At 33.2% G+C, this 22,333-nt stretch overlaps 1 protein-coding gene across 1 annotated transcript; it reads right to left on the reverse strand.

Moving 5' to 3' along the window:
* Positions 1-6,954: 6,954 nt before the first annotated feature.
* Positions 6,955-12,738, reverse strand: LOC139867340 (homeobox-leucine zipper protein REVOLUTA-like). The gene is made up of 18 exons (XM_071855713.1): positions 12,239-12,738; positions 11,665-11,824; positions 11,472-11,554; positions 11,271-11,361; positions 11,070-11,165; positions 10,832-10,945; positions 10,663-10,746; positions 10,406-10,561; positions 10,033-10,107; positions 9,835-9,941; positions 9,552-9,735; positions 9,252-9,440; positions 8,881-8,961; positions 8,667-8,801; positions 8,231-8,565; positions 8,055-8,160; positions 7,559-7,708; positions 6,955-7,398 (listed from the first exon to the last, which is right to left on the reverse strand). The coding sequence occupies exons 1-18, from the start codon at positions 12,484-12,486 to the stop codon at positions 7,249-7,251; spliced, it is 2,544 nt and encodes an 847-aa protein (XP_071711814.1). The 5' UTR covers positions 12,487-12,738; the 3' UTR covers positions 6,955-7,248.
* Between the last annotated feature and the right edge of the window lie 9,595 nt (positions 12,739-22,333).

The raw sequence follows: 22,333 nt of genomic DNA on the forward strand, positions 1-22,333 counted from the left end.
TTTTAGTTGCCTGAATTGTGTGATAATCGATAGGTATTTTGTTAATAATTTCAAAGTACGAAATTACACATCAGTGAAAAATGGGTAAAGTTTGTATGTATATTTATATGGCAGGTTGAAATTGTTGTTGGAGATTATACTTGAAACAATTATAATAACAATATTTATTGTATTATTTTGATAGTTAGCCATTTTATTTTAATTTTCTAATAATCTTCAAATGATCATAAAAATAAACAGGGGTGAATCTTATGTTAAATTTAGTGGAGTCTCGTAATATCACTAGTTTTTGAAAATTATTTTTATTAGAACTTATAAATTGATTGGACACCATTAAATTTTACTCAAGAACCTCATATTTTTCAGGAACATATGATCAATTGGAGGTAAACGACCACTAAAATATCATTTAAATATATTTATATTTGAAAAAAATTAAAAATTCCTCTAAGTTTTAATATTAGATACGCCGTTGTCATAAAACTGAAAAAGGAGGGAGAGCTTACGAATACTACCCTTTTAGTGTTAAAACCCTAATGTCGATAGTCGATGCGTTCCATATTTTTCTACTTCATTTTTTTTAGATCCTTTTAGTATTATTTTATACGCTGAAAAACTCACTTTAAAGCTATTTTTAACTTCATTTTTTTTTAGTTCCTTTTAGTATTATGTTATACAGTAAAACCTCTGTAATTTAATACTCGATAAATTAATAACCTCAAAAAAATTAATAATTTGTCCGATCCCAACTTGGGACTAGTACAAAGTTGGACCCCAATCGATAAAATAATAAGATAATAATTTTTTTGAAATCCCAATGTAAATATATTGGTTCCAGCGAAACTATAAATTAATAATTACTATATTTTTTTGAAATCCCAATATACATTTAACATGACAAGTTTATTAATTTGTAAATGTACATAAATGAGAATTTTGAAGGTCATAGGTAAAGTGAAAGGACATAATAATTTCGAATGCCGATTCATTAATTTGAGACTTGTTCACAAAGATAAGCCAAATTTTTAAATTGATAATTTATTAATTTATCGATATAATAATATCTCGCTAAATTAATAAAATATTCCGGACCCAACATTATTAATTTATAGAGGTTTCACTGAAAAACTCACTTTAAAGCTGGGCACAATGTTGAATTTATCCTTAAACTTATACGAATATAGTACCCACTTCTCATGCTAAAAATGATTAATAGCAAGGATTCTTCGAACTTTTATACGGATTAGGATATTTTTATCGACGGTCTATAGAATTATGACAAATCTGTTTCAAAAGATATAGCTTGAGGTTTCGTATTTGAGGGAGTGATGGTTCCTTTCTTATTTATGGCTGCGCTCCTTCATGTATGGTTCTTATTGGTTGGTTCCCGTTCGGGCTAGTATTAAATCTATGATCTTTCTTCATGTATGGATCTTCATGGAACTTTCAAGGTCATTATTTGGATTATTTGGTTTAAGGTTTTTGTTCTTTTCATGGAGAACTTTTTGTGGTCTAGTTTTTGGTTGATTTGATGGTCTTTAGGAGCATGCTTCATATTCGTTCACTTTGTTGTTGTATATAATGGTACAGTTTTTATATGGTAGTCATTTGTCCAATGTTTAAAAGGTGTTTCGTTCTGATTTCATTGCTTAGTAGAGGGTTTACTTTGTTTGGTTGGTATATAAGTCATTCCGTTGTATCCTTGGGGGTTCTTCGTCGTTTTGATGACTTGCTCTTTTTATTATCTATTGAATTTTCTGTTTTTCGCCAAATAAAAAAAAGGCAAAAATAATAATTAGTGAGTACTTCTTTTTCTCTAATAGCAGGTTTAAAAAGAAGTGGTATTAGGTTTAATTACAAAATATTACATGCTTATGTATGAAAACCCTTTAAAGTATAATAATGACTTTGTATAGAAACTAGTAAAAGTGGCCCGCGCGATACCGCGGGGTCTTTCGGGTTGCATATTCATAGTTAACGTAGCGTTATGTATTTACAGAAGTAAAAAACATTTTGCTACGGGTGTTTTTAGATACACGTAGTTAGTACCTAGTATACCTAATGGCCTATGCGTTTTTAACGTCAGGAAGATTGCGTAGGAAAAGGGAAACAGAATCATCGATATGATGTAGTTAGTTTGGTTAGTTTATTATAGGTGTATATATATATATATATATATATATATATATATATATATATATATATATATATATATATATATATATATATATATATATTGAAGATAGTCTGAGGTATTTGGCGTTTTTTAGGAGTGTCCGTTTCGCGTATAGTTAGTCCCGTTGTGTCCGTAAGATTTTTTTGAGTTGAACGGTGGGTTCGGAAAAAATTAACGCGTGGTGAGCGTGAAGATATGTCCCGTTGAAAATTTGGATGGAGTTTGGTTAAGTTTTCTAATTAAAATAATAAGTTTACATTTAGTACCTCTGATATGGGGACTAAACTTGAAAGTTGTTTAAAGTTTGGGAGGGATTTGATTTTTTTTTTTAGTGGCGTATGCCAAGCGTGGGAGGTCAAAAACGAATAAAATCTCCATACATATTAGTTTATAGGTATATAGGATAACAATAATTAGAAATAATTACATTAACACGACCTTCCCCTAAAAGTTACTTTCACATATTATTTGCTTCTAAGTTCAACAAAGTTACACTGAAGAATTAAAGATAAAGTCTAGGATTTTACCTCCTCAAGTTTTTTTTTTTTTCTTTTTTTTTTTTCTTTTTTTAAGTGAAGAAAAAGAAATACACAACTAAAGGAAAAGGAACAAATTGAACACTTCTTACCTATTCGTTTAGAAATGATTTCACGTTTAGTTCTCGTTTCCTGAATCAATGTGATCTCTTTGATAACATCTGTATGTATTTGTTTTCTTGACATAAATTTAGAGGTTATAGAGTTTCTAAATTAAAATTCTGGACTTTTAAACTATTTGTAGCTTGTTTTTTCGTTTCTTGCTAGTTGTTTAGTTAAATCTATGTTAGGAAAACATCCAAAGATTGTTGTGCATTTTACCAAGATTGTAAAAAACGCTATTCGGGAATTAATCGGTATTTGAATGATTAATCGGTAATTCGGAGATTAATCGGGGATTAATCGGATGTTGACCAATGTTGACTTTTATAAATAAATATAATAAATATAAATATATTACAAATAACAGTTTCAAAAATGAATATTTTATTAAATAAATTTTTTTGTCCGAATTACTCCGTTTAATCCCGAATTAATCCCGATTAATCCCGTTTAATCGTGTATGACCGAATTAATCGGCGTTGGCCGTTTTTTATAGCGAATTACATTAAACTTAACAGAAGTGTTAAATTTCCGTTTAATCACCGATTAATCGCCGTTTTATCCCTTTTTTGCAACACTGCCTTTTACTACTAGAAATAGAAATTTGTACGCAACTAAATTATATTACAACTATAACTAATTATCATGAACTTTTTTGCTATTCACAATGGCAAATTTGAAAATACCCCCAACTTTGGGAGTATTTTGGTAATCCATGTTTTTTAATAACAATTTTTCCTCACTTCTTTTTTCCCAATCATATTTCATTCCTTTATTTTTTTAAACGTTTCAGTGTTAAATTAACCAACCATTAACTAACTAAAGCCATTCTGCAGCGACGTTATTTATTTATTTTTATTTTTTTGAAAGATCAAGATCGACTTTATTTTTTTATAACTTTTTTTACATCCTTTTTCCCTTCATGTTTCAATCCTTTATTTTATTAACATTGAATTTCCCGACCCTTAACCGTTTTTTTAAATGTTAACTTAATTGATCGTAACCGACCGAACTCCCCGCAGCGAAGCGCGGGTTCTTTATCCTCGTTTTATCTATACACAATTAAAAATGCATTATGGTGTTGTATAGTACAACACAGTTCAATGCACATTTTTTAACAGCGATTGGGATCACCCGAGGGGGACTAAACCAGCCGTTGCGATCATCTCTCATTTCGACTATGCCGATGCAACGATAATAAACCCGCCCCCATCGCTGCCCGGGAGGAAACCTTGAAACCGATCCAAGGGCACGGCCAAATAACCCCCCCCTACCTCCCCCCAAACGATGTGGGAAAGGTGTCATGGGTGGATACTTCATGGAAGGGATGAAATTTTGTTTTTATATGTAGCCAACGGGGGTCGAACTCCTGACCTCCCCTAAAAGAGGAAGACCACCAACCGCTGGACCACATCACAACTTCTTGCGTACGATGAATATTTGGTTGTGTACAAATCAATTCTCACTAGAGAAATTGTAAAAGTGAAATTTTGTTTTTATATGTAGCCAACGGGGATCGAACTCCTGACCTCCCCTAAAAGAGGAAGGCCACCAACCGCTGGACCACATCACAACTTCTTGCGTACGATGAATATTTGGTTGTGTACAAATCAATTCTCACTAGAGAAATTGTAAAAGTGACTAGTACAATATAGGTCAATGGTCTTAAACTTGCATTGTTGAGCAATACCTTAAACAATTGTCATTACAAGTATCAAATTGTTGTAGCCTGTAGGTAATGTTTTAAGATATACAACAATACACTACGTATATAGTTGTTGTGGATACCATGACTTGTTTCTAGTTTATTAAAGCCCAAAATCTATTACTAGCCCATAACCAAACAGACAAGTAAATATGAATGTCTCCTGCTACTCCTAGAATAGTTTTCTCTTGTTAAGTATGATGATTTATTATAAAGTGACCTAACTTGTTCATGAATTATATATATATATATATATATATATATATATATATATATATATATATATATATATATATATATATATATATATATATATATATATATATATATATATATATATATATATATATATATATATATATACCTAGTACTTGTGTTGATTAAATAAAGAACAGTATGATATGATCAAGTTTTCTCTCTCTAAATACACCATACATATTGACATATGATCTATAAATGCTCTTGCAACGTACATCTAACTTTCTTTTTATTATAAAGAAAATCTTCATAAATAAGTTTACAATGTATATCCTTAAACCTTTCGATAGGTTCATAATCACCATTTATATGTCAGTTGCAACACCTAAACGTTGCTTTCCTAACATAAGGTTTAAAAACTCAAAACTCACATTATATATAACCACCCACTTAAACTTCATGTACAAAATTTATATGAACTTAATAAAAAGAATCAGACCCTGTTAAAGTAAGTTCAAATCAAAGTTTTACGTATTTAACAGTATCTCGTTACTCATGTATAAGCTTATGCGTAGAATGGGCAACCTCTACCAGTATACAATATACACAGACGATTTGAATTAAAAATATGTAGCTCAAACGGTTTTAATCACCCAAAACAGACTATATATTAAAAGAAGCATCATCAAGTTAGCATGTATCGACTCGGCATGTTTTGTCTGATTGTCTCAGTTAACATACGTCGGTTACCACTTAGGTAAAGTTGTATTTGTGAATATAAACAGTGCTCTTGTGAATTGACTTACTCATGAACCATGATTGCATTTGTGGGTCAGATCGACATATAAAGAATGTTATGACAGCAACACTAGCAAAAAAAAGATAAAGCATGTCAACCCAGATCAGGTCTCGATGGACCACATAAAAAAACAAAACAGCACATGCCCCTCACAAACACTAACCACCAACCTATAAAAATAAAAATTACTAAATATAAATAAAGTATAAATAATATATTACCCTCAAAAAGCTAATAGTTGTAGCATTAAGATGTACTATGATTTGTTTAAAATGTAAAGCTGGGCGGATAACTGTATCACACCACAATAATGCTAATTAAATCCATTTGGCTAATATGTTACATGTAAATTGTAATAAAAAGGTTTATTCTGTGGATTCTTCAATCGGGCATGATAGCGCTTGAACAAGTTTGTTTAGGGGCAAAGTACTTGATTTACATATTAAAACGTACTTCATACAACTTCCTTTTCAAAATAACTGTTACGTTTGACTTTTCAAATAACTTTAAATATTTTTATTAATATTTAATATAAATAAAAATTATATAAATAAATCCGGTTTAAAATTACTACAAATATTAAGTATATATAAAATATTACCCTCAAAAAGCTAATAGTTGTAGCATTAAGATGTACTATGATTTGTTTTAAAATGTAAAGCTGGGCGGTAACTGTATTACACCACAATTATGCAATTTAAAATATTAAATCCATTTGGCTAATATGTTACTAGTACTATACATGTTAATTGTAGTAAAAAAGTATAGTAAGTGGATTACTTCAATCGAGCGATAGAGCTTAAACACGTTTGTTTAGGGGCAAAGCACTTAATTTAAATTTTAAAACGTATAGTAATTCATTCAACCTTCGTCCCAAAATAATTGTTACGTTTGACCTTTCAAATAACTTTAAATATTACTATTATTTATGCTATATAATTATAATATTTGATGAAATTATATGAATAAATTCAATTTTAAAATTTGTTTTTACTATCACATATTATATAGTACAAATAAAAATATGTAAAGTTGAAGTTCTATAACTTAAAAAGTCAAGCATGACAAGAAGTTTAGAAATGTTGTATTTAGTTAGGAAAGTTGATATGAAATAATTAAGAGAAATAATATTACTAGCTCACACGACATAGTGTTGTTATACAATAATAATACATACTAAGTTTTAATTTTTGTTATTGTTATTAACTACTTACTACTTATTAACCAAAGTTCATATTAAAATGATGATCGTTAACTAGACACATTATTCTTACTAGAATAGAAGTGATTGGATCAAATGATTAGTCTTTTAGTTTTTTGAAATGGCCGAAATTATTCAAAACATAAAAATTTACTAAGTTATAGCTATAAAAGCTCCATCCTACCAACCAATTACAAAGGTCAAAGGTAAAACATTCCACTAGTAATAAAAGTCACAAACAACCCATATCATTTTGAGAAAATCAATATAATCTAGACAATAAATTCTAAGGAACCTAAATTATATCACACCATATGATGGTTGTGACATTTACCTAAATAACAAAGGTCAAAATTACCACATACAAGTTGGTCAACCAATATTTTTCAAATAACTTAAGAAAAACTTCTAATAGACTAAAACCACCAAAAACGACATCGCGGTTCAAACGAACGCGTTTTTCTTTACCATTTTCAAATTACTTCAATTTTTACGTCTTTACGAAACTTCAATACTGCACAAAGGGTAGCGTTACACGAACGACCAGTTGATAAAAGAGAAAGCGAGACAATGAACGGTACTTTCATCGGCAGCAAGAACCTTCCACGCTATGGCATGTTCATACGATATGTGGCGCCCCATTGTCGACATACAAATCCCACCAGGTAAATGTGTGTATCCCTGAAATACCAATGTAATCCACATTATAAAAAAAAGTGTGCAAATTTAATCATCTTTTAACAAAAAGATACCAAAGTTAAGATCTTTTTTACTAAATAATGCATAAAGTTGTTATCTTTTATATCAATGATGCATAAAGTTGCTATCTTTTACATCATACCTGTTGCATAATCTTGGCAAATTCTGGAACTAATGCTTTCCGTCCCGAGTCATCAAACATTTTGTCTAATGTGATGTCTTGTAATGAGACGAGTGTTGTCTCCAACATGTCAAGCCCCGCTTGATTCGCGAATATGAAAACTGGTGATGACTGCAAACCACACCAGGTAATACATTAAACATTAGATTGAAGATAAGCACCTTACAAATTCAGATAAAAGACAAGTATAAAAGTCGCATATTCAGCTTGCTTAATTTCAAACGAATTTATTCATAAATCATAAAATGGATCAATAATCTCTCAAATTGTATCTTGATGCATAAAAGATGTCAATTAAGGCTTTTGTGACCTGAATTTTAGTACACGGGGTATCTTTAAACGAACCTCGGACAAACGTTTAGTGTCAGCCCAACCCGTTCGTATTGACATCAAAAGTTACAATCTTGACCCATTTCCAAGGTCAGCACGACTAACAAAAAGACAGTTTTCGTTATACCTTTAACGAACAACACAAAATGGCATCTTGATGTTGCCAAAGATCTTTCAATAAAGAGTCCCCAACAATGGAAGCCGAGCTAAGCAAATCGGCTCCGACATGATACCTACAAATAACAACATATTAGGATCAAGTCTTTTAAAACAGTTTTATTTGGGCGAAAAAACAAAACTTACATGTAACTTTGACAGATCCATTGAGCTAAAGTAAGCGCTTCAGGTGAGCCCGGAGATGGTTTGGGACCCACACAAGGACTCAAACCCGAAGGAGATATGGCCATGGCAACTCGTTGAACCGAGTTGATCACACTACGAACATATTGTCGAGCCATTGTAGCAACACTATCGGCTAAATTATTCTCGAAAGGGAATTGGAAAGCAATGGTCAACACCGATCTCGTGGTTTGACACGACATATCGGTCGAACCATGATTAGTTGTCGGGGTTACGTCTAGACTTGAAGTTAAGTCAAGTGTTCGATGTGTGGTTACCATTGCATTCTTAACATCACCCTGGTTAAGCACGCGTTAGTTAGTCAAAAGTGCCAAACAAAAGTAAAAGTTCATAATAATTGATAATATAAAATATAGTATTAAAGAATCAAGAACTCAACTGATTTGGGATCTAATGGGATTATACGAAAACCGGAAGGCACGAGAGGAGCGTTATCGGGAAACATTTCATCGATTGGTGCAAAAACGAGTTCAGAACAAGCTCCAACGGCATTTTCATCAATTCCGTTACATAGCTGAAATTGAAAAGATAATTACATCATGAATCAATATAAAACGGCATTTAGAGATAAAATAAAATGTTAAGAAACGCACCTGTAAAAGATGAATGTCTCTTGACATGAATGGATCCTCTTGTCCAACTGCGTGACCTTCGAGTCGCACAACTTCAAGCATCTACATGAACATGAAAGCAAACTTGTTGAATTGGTACCCAATAAAAGGTGAAAACTTTACCCAATCTACATACAAACGGGTCAATTTCGACTGATAACTATGCACATTGGGTAGGTTTTAGCAAAAAAGGTGGCAACTTTATCCAATTTACTAACAAACGGTCAATTTTGGTCGATAACTATGCACAATGGGTAGAGTTTAGAAAAAAGGGAATGGGTTAAACGGGTCGTCCAATTAAAACGAAAACTGTACAAAAACGTAAGAAAAGTAAAAACGGGTCAAAATAACACCTCTTCGTGTTCGATTGTTTGACCAAGAGGCATGATAATCTGGCTACCAGTGAACCGGGTGGGTCGCATGCCCGGATACGTATACGGGTTAGCTTTAACCGATGCAGCCGAATAAGCGTCCACGTTAAAGTCAGCCCACTCTGACCGATGCTCCCTTAGAAAACGAACCAGCACAGCTGGAGGCACATTCTGCATATAACATAATCACATTCAAAATTCAAAAATTCAAAATTCAAAATAAACCTAATATAAAAGATATAATGTATATCGTTTTAAGAATAAATCGATATTAAAACTTACTTGAAATAGCATTGAGGCCTTTGCACAAAGGACACCTCCAAGATACGAAAGGGAATTAGACGGATTCATAGAATTATTCAGATTTTTTGTTGAATTTACGGCAATGATCACGTCTTCAACACCGTCACAATTCATTAACGACCATCCATCATCGCTAAATCCATTAACGGCATCGTTGAAGCCTCTGTATTTGAAGTTAAACAAGAATTTATATTATCAAAACAAGCATAATTATAATTATAGCAACAATTACTAAAGAACATTAAGGAAATTCGGAACAAACCTGCTTAATCTTTGACTTAATGTTCTTAAAACAGCTGGTTGTCTTCCAAGTCCATAAACTACTTCCCCGCTCGACTCTTGTGCTATTTGTCTAAGATACCGTAAAGCCTATATCGAGATAAATTGAATTAATAAATAGGAAGAAAAACAAAATTTGACGATGAAAATTAATAATTTTTTGATTAAAAGATTCACTCACAGCAATTGTCATCTTTTGGGCTACGACTTTGGAAGATTCGTAAAGTGGACGTAGAACCTCGGGCACACTCCATGCCTATATATAAAGATTCAATTTTTAGCAATGAGTTTGATTCAAATAGAGTAACATACACAACTATTTGTGCGTGTGTGTGTGCCGAAATTCAAATTCTATAACATGTATGACTATGACGTGGTATTGTATTGATGACGTGGCAAACTATATGGCTGCCACATCAGAAAATATGCTTGTTACTTGACATGTCATTCAAAACAAACAATAGAGAAAAGTGAAAGCTCAATACATGAAATAAAAAAATTTATTTTTAATGATTAATTTAAATTCAAATATAATATATAATTGTTCATGTTACCTGAAGATTTAGGTGATCAACAATGTGGATAATTGAACCCCCACCGTCACAAGGGCGAATAAGATAACCGCTTGGTAGCATTTCCCCTCTTACAAATTGCGTGGCAGCAGCGGGATTCGGGCCCGCACCGGAACCGGAAAGGGATCTTTCGCACACCTTAATTACCCAAAAAACACATAACCCAAATGTTAGATCGGATTATTTATATAACTGAAGTAACTGAAAAAGGCAAAAGTTAGTTGGCAATTCAAACGTACCACTAGACTTCCATTTTCTAAACTTGTAGTGTATCGTAAAGTCCAGAAATCGCGTGCAGGAGCCAGTGTCGTTGGAGCAAAGGTCTAAATGCAGAACACGATACGTTATACTATTGTAAACACAATTAAAGTGAAGGCGTATAGATAAAAGTAATTATATTTACGTTACCTGTGTATATACGAGTTCAATCGTGCCACCATTTCCAGCAGGGAACATTGTGAAAACTTCAAGGTTTCGGCAGTCACGAAACCAAGTAGGGCGATCTTTAAGGATCTCTACAATCTATGCACAATGGAAATAGTTAAGATAAAGTACAATTCACAATTTCACAATTGAAATTCAAACAAACACTAAATCACTGATCACTGATATTATAATATTTTGCAACAGAAACTTTATTTTAAACCTTTGTAGGCTCTAAACTTATGAGACCGCAGGCTCTAGCTGCCACTCCACTGCAACTCTGTGAAATGGCGAAGATCCCAACCGAATCCGGACCAGGCTACAAAAACAAAACATCCATTTTTATTTTTATTTTTGTAATCGATCAACATATACTCACAGAAAACACGATTAAACTGAAATTCGAGTAGACGTAATAAAAAACCTTCATCCCAGGCATCTGGACCCAATCAACAGCAGTTCCTGTAGCCTTAGAAAGGAACTCTGCTAATGTCTCCTCTGCAATCGAGAGTAGTCTGCAAAAATCACAAATTATATACTCCGTATAATATACGATAAGATTAAGATATGCATATAAAAAGTTAGAATTTAGATATATCTGTTATCGATTAAAAGGCTGAATTACCCAGCCGGGTTATTAGAATCTCTTAAAGAATGCTGTGGAGTGGTGATAACAGAGTCACAGCTTGCATCTGTAGCTCCTGGACCCTGCAAAAATTGAAATTTTCGTTTAAGTTTATACAACAGATCACAATAAAGATCGAATTTTGCTTCGTTTTTATTGAACTTTAAGGTATCAAAAACTTGGATAAACATACAGTGAGCAACTGTTGGCGCATATAACCGTTTTCTGATACCAGTTGAGACACTTGCTTCTGCAATCGATCATTTTCCTCCATTAATAACTTGTTCATGGCAGATAGCTTCTTGTTAACCGTTTGTAACTGACATGACTCCTTTTTTTGCTTCTCACGACATCTGTTAACAAAACATTATAATTATGAACTTATATATAGTTATAATTCATCAAACAAATTTACCTACATTCCATTTTCCCCTTCAATTATTTACTCAAATATATAAATTCACCCCTAAATAGTTCATGACATGTATAAAAAAAAATAACAAAACCAATAATTGGTGCAAAAAATTCTAATAATAACTCAAGACAAATTCAAAAGTAGCATTGATAGGGAAATGGCATACATGTCCAGATTTGCTTGTAATATATGCATCAAGATTCAAATAAAGTAAAAAATCTTGATCATATACATACAAAAATTAACAAGAAATACATTTCACAGAATCATAATTATAACTTATGACAACAATTAATGATAATTTAATATTTAATATATAATATATAACAAGAATGCCAAATGTTTTATATACCTTCGATTTTGAAACCAAACTTTGATTTGTTTAGGTTCTATGTTTGACAAAATAGGGCATTCTCGGATCAATTGTTGTCTTCTCAAAGAACTAGGTTTTGGGCATTCTGCATAAACCCTTTCCAAGGCTTCAACTTGCTCAGTTGTATACCTTACATATTTTCCATTATCCAACTGATGTTTAGTTATACTATTATTATTATTACTACTCAGATCTTTATGTTGTTGATGTTGAACCACCATAGCCATTTTTAACCAAACCCCACAAACCCCAACTCAAAAATCAACAAACTTGTTTATGAATTCTTTGATTTCTTGAAAGTAGTGTGTGTTTTTTAGTGTGTATTTGATGGGTGTGTGTATTATGTTACAGATTTTCACAAAAAGGAAAAGTAGTACTGTATATTTTGACTAATGTACAGACAAAATAACAAGTCTACTTTTTTAAACCAGTTTGATCAAACTATTTGTACACACGCCCTTTATCTGGTTTACCTCAGCTTTTCACTAAATCCCTTCAAGAATCTTGAAAAAACACAAAGGAAAAGAGAACCCAGAAGAATCTTGTTAAAAAAGCTAATGACTTGAAACCAGATTTATAATAACTCAAACAAACCCAGAAAAATTATATAAAAAAGATGCAAAATTTATGATGGGTTTTTGAAGGTGTATCTATATCTATATGTATATGTATGTATGCCTACTATTTAATGTGTAAAATAAGAAGAAATGGGTGAACCCTAAACATGGTGCTGTTTTTTTTTTAGAAAACACAGGCAGAAGAACAAGAAATGCAGAAAGAGAGATTGAAAATTGAAAAATTGAAAACGGAAGAGTAATTTAGTAGCACTACAATTACAAATATTACAATAAGAGAGAGTGTGATATATACATACAGAAGATATAGATACACAGTGAGTGAGAGAGAAAGAGAGAGAGTGTGTGTGTGTGTGTGTGTGTGTGTTGGTGTTGGAAATCGACAAATGACAGTGTTATATGCTGCTGGTGCGCGCAGCCTCGAGCCAGCCTTTGGTTTGGCTTGTGATATTAAATTAATTGATTTTAAATATTAATTAATTATAATTATAATTATAATTAATAATTAATTAATCTAATTCTAATGAGAGGATTTTACATATTCACAATAATTATGTGTAGAAATACCATCTAAATAGATACTATTAAGAGATTTGTGCAAAGTTATCACAACAATAACAACAATACTCAATCCCATATGAGTGGGGCATAGGGGAGGTGGGATGTAGACAATCCTTCCTCTATCCTGGAATAAAGAGAAATCATTTCTCCACCCCGAGTTAAACACTCACAAGAGCGGAGAAAGTTCTCCCTCTCTCTATTCGACGGGTAAAGAGATTGCTTTCAAGGGGACCTCCGGCCATAAAGAATGAGGGAAAAAAAAACATGAAATAAATAGATAAATATATATATATATATAAAAGGTAATAATAAATAAGAAAATAAAAAATAAATAAAATAAAATAAACAGAGACGCCATGAAAATGGTAGAATCAAATTTTCATAGGTTTTACATCATGTCTGGAGTTCAATTTAGGCTCTAAGCGACAGTCAAGTCGCCAATAAATCGACGCTTGCTAAGCCTCGCTTAACAGAACCGTTTATGAAAAAGAAAAAAAAAAAGACTTAATTAAGCCTTTGATCCCTAAAGTTTTATCTTTTTTTCATCCTTGTCCCTAAAGTATTTTTGTTTCATCCTAACCCTTAAAGTTATGATATAGTTTCAATTAGGTTCCTAGTTAACGGATTGAGTTAACGGCAGTTAACCCTGGGGACCTAAATGAAACCATATCATTACTTTAAGGATTAGGATGAAACAAAAATACTTTATGGACAAGGATGAAACAAAAATATTTTAGGGACCAAGGCGTAATTAAGTCAAGCGGGAACGGCATTTTAGGGAAATAAATAACAACTACTATGTACTTACTTATATACGGGGATGTCAACCTTAAAAGTACATGATTCATATTTGGTCTGTTACGGGTGGTTGGCTCTTTGCTTGCACAACAACTCTCACCTGGCCTGCCTTTTTAGTTTTTTTTTTTTTTTTGTCAATGTCTTTCGGGTCTATTATTTGAGGCAATTGCAATCGTCGATTTATTGGCGATTTGACTGTCGCTTAGAGCCTAGATTGAATCCTAGACATACTTAAGAACCCATGAAAATTTGATTCTACCATTTTCATGACGTCTTGTTTTTTATCTTAATTTATTTTATTTGTTTATTTATTTATATTTATTTTATTTTATTTTATTATTATTATTATTTTTTGTCGGAGGTCCTCAAGGAAGCAATCTCTCTAGAGAGATTGCTTCCGTGAGGACCTCCAGTGTAACAACCCAACCGAAAATACAATCGAATACGTGAAATATTTTTTTTTAAAAAAACAAAACGGGCTGGCCTGACAGACTTAACCCGCGGCGCGGTCAGCCTGGCCGCGGCGCGGCTCAACTCAATTTCAGAAGGGTCAGAACCAGTAAACCCTCGACATCCAAAACACGTTTTAGGCCGCGGCGCGGCTCACCCCTGTTACTGATTCTTACTTAATAAAATTTCACAAGTGTAAATTTCCGCAAATACAAGGTCCAAACTTTCAAAAGGCTTCACGCCACATCAATAAGCAAAGTTTACAAGTTTTAAAACTCCCGTTCAAATATATGACCACCGAGCATCGTTCGCTCATTACAATTCAAAATATAAGTTTCGACCGACAAGTTTAAATACCAAACATAAACCCGAGCATGGTGTTTGGGGTTAAACTACCCAAAACTAGGTCGAACTTCAAAAAGCTATACTCCCAAAAGCTTCTTCTAACATAACGAAGCGGGATCACTAATCCAAACGATCGCCCTTACCCTTGTCCACGCCGGAGCCTATAAAAAGGGTAAACAACAAAAGGGTAAGCAAAACGCTTAGTGAATGCAATAATTATACACATACATATATAATATACCTACTTGCAAACACTTACTCACATACCGCATACATGCTAGCAATATAATTAGCTTACCATCACAAGTAAGAAGCTAACAATCCCCAAAACCGCAACTAGCATAATCAATAGCATATAATCGACATAATACAAAATGCTACAATACAATACACAACCATGGTTAACCATACTCGCGTCATGGTGCTACCGACTCTTTGGTTCACACCATACGCATCGGTTATGACGCTACCGGCTCTTTGGTTCACATCACAACCCGTGTCATACTCGAGCTAAAGTGCTACCGGTTCTTTGGTTTACACTCTAACAACTCATGTCGTAGTGCTACCGGCTCTTTGGTTCACACTACAACACACGTATTATGACGCTACCGGCTCTTTGGTTCACATCATAGTACAATCGCACATATTATGGCACTACCAGCTCTTTGGTTCATACCATAGCATGCAAATAAATACATTATATACATACGCATATAATTATTCCACTCACCTTGTATCCAAAAAGAAAGTAAGCCCACAAGTTCTTCAACCGTCAACGAAATTGTAGTGACCCGAACTTTTCCATGTTTATATATATTAAATGAAATTGATATTTATATGATTAAGTGTTTCCAACATGTTAAGCAATCAAACTTGTTAAGACTTGATTAATTGAAATATGTTTCATATAGACAATTGACCACCCGAGTTGACCGGTGATTCACGAACGTTAAAACTTGTAAAAACTATATGATGACATATATATGGATATATATATATATAATTAACATGATACTATGATAAGTAAACATATCATTAAGTATATTAACAATGAACTACATATGTAAAAACAAGACTACTAACTTAATGATTTTTAAACGAGACATATATGTAACGATTATCGTTGTAAAGACATTTAATGTATATATATCATATTAAGAGATATTCATACATGATAATATCATGATAATATAATAATTTAAAATCTCATTTGATATTATAAACATTGGGTTAACAACATTTAACAAGATCGTTAACCTAAAGGTTTCAAAACAACACTTACATGTAACGACTAACGATGACTTAACGACTCAGTTAAAATGTATATACACGTAGTGTTTTAATATGTATTTATACACTTTTGAAAGACTTCAATACACTTATCAAAATACTTCTACTTAACAAAAATACTTACAATTACATCCTCGTTCAGTTTCATCAACAATTCTACTCGTATGCACCCGTATTCGTACTCGTACAATACACAGCTTTTAGATGTATGTATTATTGGTATATACACTCTAATGATAAGCTCTTAGCAGCCCATGTGAGTCACCTAACACATGTGGGAACCATCATTTGGCAACTAGCATGAAATATCTCATAAAATTACAAAAATATGAGTAATCATTCATGACTTATTTACATGAAAACAAAATTACATATCCTTTATATCTAATCCATACACCAACGACCAAAAACACCTACAAACACTTTAATTCTTCAATTTTCTTCATCTAATTGATCTCTCTCAAGTTCTATCTTCAAGTTCTAAGTGTTCTTCATATATTCTACAAGTTCTAGTTACATAAAATCAAGAATACTTTCAAGTTTGCTAGCTCACTTCCAATCTTGTAAGGTGATCATCCAACCTCAAGAAATCTTTGTTTCTTACAGTAGGTTATCATTCTAATACAAGGTAATAATCATATTCAAACTTTGGTTCAATTTCTATAACTATAACAATCTTATTTCAAGTGATGATCTTACTTGAACTTGTTTTTGTGTCATGATTCTGCTTCAAGAACTTCGAGCCATCTAAGGATCCGTTGAAGCTAGATCCATTTTTCTCTTTTACAGTAGGTTTATCCAAGGAACTTAAGGTAGTAATGATGTTCATAACATCATTCGATTCATACATATAAAGCTATCTTATTCGAAGGTTTAAACTTGTAATCACTAGAACATAGTTTAGTTAATTCTAAACTTGTTCGCAAACAAAAGTTAATCCTTCTAACTTGACTTTTAAAATCAACTAAACACATGTTCTATATCTATATGATATGCTAACTTAATGATTTAAAACCTGGAAACACGAAAAACACCGTAAAACCGGATTTACGCCATCGTAGTAACACCGCGGGCTGTTTTGGGTTAGTTAATTAAAAACTATGATAAACTTTGATTTAAAAGTTGTTATTCTGAGAAAATGATTTTTATTATGAACATGAAACTATATCCAAAAATTATGGTTAAACTCAAAGTGGAAGTATGTTTTCTAAAATGGTCATCTAGACGTCGTTCTTTCGACTGAAATGACTACCTTTACAAAAACGACTTGTAACTTATTTTTCCGACTATAAACCTATACTTTTTCTATTTATATTCATAAAATAGAGTTCAATATGAAACCATAGCAATTTGATTCACTCAAAACGGATTTAAAATGAAGAAGTTATGGGTAAAACAAGATTGGATAATTTTTCTCATTTTAGCTACGTGAAAATTGGTAACAAATCTATTCCAACCATAACTTAATCAACTTGTATTGTATATTATGTAATCTTGAGATACCATAGACACGTATACAATATTTCGACCTATCATGTCGACACATCTATATATATTTCGGAACAACCATAGACACTCTATATGTGAATGTTGGAGTTAGCTATACAGGGTTGAGGTTGATTCCAAAATATATATAGTTTGAGTTGTGATCAATACTGAGATACGTATGCACTGGGTCGTGGATTGATTCAAGATAATATTTATCGATTTATTTCTGTACATCTAACTGTGGACAACTGGTTGTAGGTTACTAACGAGGACAGCTGACTTAATAAACTTAAAACATCAAAATATATTAAAAGTGTTGTAAATATATTTTGAACATACTTTGATATATATGTATATATTGTTATAGGTTCGTGAATCAACCAGTGGCCAAGTCTTACTTCCCGACGAAGTAAAAATCTGTGAAAGTGAGTTATAGTCCCACTTTTAAAATTTAATATTTTTGGGATGAGAATACATGCAGGTTTTATAAATGATTTACAAAATAGACACAAGTACGTGAAACTACATTCTATGGTTGAATTATCGAAATCGAATATGCTCCTTTTTATTAAGTCTGGTAATCTAAGAATTAGGGAACAGACACCCTAATTGACGCGAATCCTAAAGATAGATCTATTGGGCCAAACAAACCCCATCCAAAGTACTGAATGCTTTAGTACTTCGAAATTTATATCATATCTGAAGGGTGTCCCGGAATGATGGGGATATTCTTATATATGCATATTGTTAATGTCGGTTACCAGGTGTTCACCATATGAATGATTTTTATCTCTATGTATGGGATGTGTATTGAAATATGAAATCTTGTGGTCTATTATTATGATTTGATATATATATAGGTTAAACCTATAACTCACCAACATTTTTGTTGACGTTTTAAGCATGTTTATTCTCAGGTGATTATTAAGAGCTTCCGTTGTCGCATACTTAAATAAGGACGAGATTTGGAGTCTATGCTTGTATGATATTGTGTAAAAACTGCATTCAAGAAACTTATTTTGTTGTAACATATTTGTATTGTAAACCATTATGTAATGGTCGTGTGTAAACAGGATATTTTAGATTATCATTATTTGATAATCTACGTAAAGCTTTTTAAAACCTTTATCTATGAAATAAAGGTTATGGTTTGTTTTAAAAATGAATGCAGTCTTTGAAAAACGTCTCATATAGAGGTCAAAACCTCGCAACGAAATCAATTAATATGGAACGTTTTTAATCAATAAGAACGGGACATTTCAGTTGGTATCAGAGCGTTGGTCTTAGAGAACCAGAATTTTGCATTAGTGTGTCTTATCGAGTTTGTTAGGATGCATTAGTGAGTCTGGACTTCGACCGTGTTTACTTGAAAAATGATTGCTTAACAAATTTTGTTGGAAACTATATATTTTTAACATGTGAATATTATGTGATATATTAATCTCTTAATGCGTTTGATATTATGTGATAGATGTCTACCTCTAGAACAAGTCCCATTGACTCACCTAATAATAATGAAGAGTCAAATGTAAATTGGAATGATTCGTGGACTGATTCACAAGTTCCCGAAGAGGAACCGGAAGAAGAGTCGGAACCGGAAGAAGAATCGGAACCGGAAGAAGAATCGGAACCGGATGAAGAAATAGAACCGGTGGGGGAAATAATAAAACGGTTAAGTAAAAGAAAATCCTCAACCAACCGACCAAGGTTAATTATGGTCAATGGTGTTTCCGCCAAGGAAGCAAAATATTGGGAGGATTACCAATTCTCCGATGAATCGGATTCCGACGAGAATTCCGATGATGTTATAGAAATTACCCCAACTGAATTTAAAAAGGCAAAAGAAAATAATAAGAGAAAGGGCATAAAAATAGAGAAATCTAATTCCAACCCCGATGAACTTTATATGTATCGTCAACCCCCGAAGTCCTTAAGCTGTAACAATGACCCGGGAACCTCTAAACCACCAGGTTTTTCTAAACCAATGTGGAAAACGACGGCTCGTATTAGGGGAACATCATATATCCCTAAAAACTTGGTAAAACGAACCAAAACTGAAGAAGAAGAAACAAGCGAGTCGGAATAAGATAGTTGTATTCGTGTGGTGTAATATATGTAATATAGTGTGCTTATGCTTTATGATATATGTAAAAATTGCTTGTATTAATAAGTATTTTTTTTATAAATCTAACTCTTGTCTATTTTACAGTATAAAAACACAAAATGGATAGACAACCCAATATTTTAAGAGACCTACCCGGAGACATGATTGATGAAATCTTGTCTAGAGTCAGTCAGAATTCTTCGGCACAACTATTTAAGGCGAGATCAGTTTGTAAGACATTCGAAGAACGTTCCAAGAATGCCTTGGTTTATAAAAAGGCTTCCGTTCGAAAGATGGGGGATATCACATTGGGAAATTCATAAGTTACGATGTGTTTACTTTGACGCATATATTGCGGGGAACCCAAATGCTATTTTACGCAATGGGTTAAGAAATTATTTTGACTCAATATATCCGAATATTGGACTTCGTGATTTAGAAAAAGCGGCTAACATACAACATAAAGAAGCATGTTAGGCTTACGGATTAGTAATGTTCGCTTCTCACCAAAGTGATAACAAGAACATCGGGCTACAACTATTAAACAAAACGTTTCCACAAGTGACGGAGTCGGTAATTGGGGTAAGAAATGAGGTTTTTAGATTGTTACGGGACTATTGGACATTACGTAACCCTCGTCCCTTTGACGACGTTACAACACGCTGTCTTATCAACGGCCATAACGGTTATGTTCCACAAGACCAAGGATGGGAAGTAATCCTAGTAAAACCAGAATGCATGACTTGTTTCTGGACGTATGAATTACGTGTCTTTATTGCCTTTGCTGAACGACTTGTGTACTAGCTAGAATTATCTTCACAACCATCTTGTATCAAATTTATTGTGTGCTATATTTCATGCTATATGTAAAATAAGCGGTATTGTAAGTTTGTAAAATATTGTGTAAAAGTTTGAACGCGAAATATTATTATAATCAGTTTTTCATATAGAATTGTAGTAGTTGAATTGTATATTAGCTACTAAGTATGAACTTAACGGGTAGGTACTACCCGAATTTAAACTTATAAAACGCTAAGAAAAAGCTTTTATAAATGAGTTCATATTATGCTACGAAATACTATTAACTACTCTTAATATTCTGTATGATTAACTTGTTCCATTTGACTATTTTGAAGAAAATGGGACCGACTACTCGACACACCGTGAATATGAATGAAGAGGAATTCTGTACTTTTCTAGCTTCAAATATAGCCGCAGTACAGGCTGCGCTACATACCAACAATAACCTTGGATCTAGCAGTACAGGAAATCGTGTAGGATGCACCTACAAAGAATTCACTGCCTGCAAACCTTTGGAATTTGATGGAACCGAAGGACCGATCGGATTGAAACGGTGAACCGAGAAGGTCGAATCGGTATTTGCCATAAGTAAGTGTACTGAAGAGGACAAAGTGAAGTACGCTACGCATACCTTCACAGGTTCTGCGTTAACATGGTGGAATACCTATCTAGAGCAAGTGGGACAAGACGATGCGTATGCACTACCGTGGTCAGCATTCAAGCACTTGATGAACGAGAAGTACCGTCCCAGAACCGAGGTCAATAAGCTCAAGACAGAACTTAGAGGGTTACGAACCCAAGGATTTGATATTACCACGTATGAAAGACGATTCACAGAATTGTGCCTATTGTGTCCGGGAGCATTCGAAGATGAGGAAGAGAAGATCGACGCGTTTGTGAAAGGATTACCGGAAAGAATCCAAGAAGATATAAGTTCACATGAGCCCGCCTCCATACAACAGGCATGTAGAATGGCTCACAAACTAGTGAACCAGATTAAAGAAAGAATTAAAGAACAGACTGCTGAAGAGGCCAATGTGAAGCAAGTCAAAAGAAAGTGGGAGGAAAACGGTGATAAGAATCACCAATACAACAACAACAGCAATTACAACAATAATCGCAACAATTATCCCAACAATCGCAACATCAATCGCAACTACAACAAACGGCCCAACAACAACAACAACAACAACAACAACAGCAACTACAACAATCATCCCAACAACAATAATAACTTTAACAACAACAACAACAATCAGAAGCAGCTATGCCAAAGGTGTGAAAAGTATCACTCGGGGTTCTGCACCAAATTTTGCAACAAGTGTAAAAGAAATGGTCATAGCGCGGCGAAGTGTGAGGTCTACGGACCAGGGGTTAATAGAACGAAAGGAACAAATGGTGTCAGAACGAGTAATGGCGGAGCAAATAGTGTCAGAGCAAGTTATGCCAATGTAGTTTGTTATAAATGTGGAAAACCGGGCCACATTATTAGAAATTTCCCGAACCAGGAGAACACGAATGGACAAGGCCGCGGAAGAGTTTTCAATATTAATGCGGCAGAGGCACAGGAAGACCCGGAGCTTGTTACGGGTACGTTTCTTATTGACAATAAATCTGCTTACGTTTTATTTGATTCGGGTGCGGATAGAAGCTATATGAGTA

Source organism: Rutidosis leptorrhynchoides, chromosome 1 (genome assembly GCF_046630445.1).
Source record: "Rutidosis leptorrhynchoides isolate AG116_Rl617_1_P2 chromosome 1, CSIRO_AGI_Rlap_v1, whole genome shotgun sequence".
In the NCBI taxonomy this organism is placed as follows: domain Eukaryota; kingdom Viridiplantae; phylum Streptophyta; class Magnoliopsida; order Asterales; family Asteraceae; genus Rutidosis; species Rutidosis leptorrhynchoides.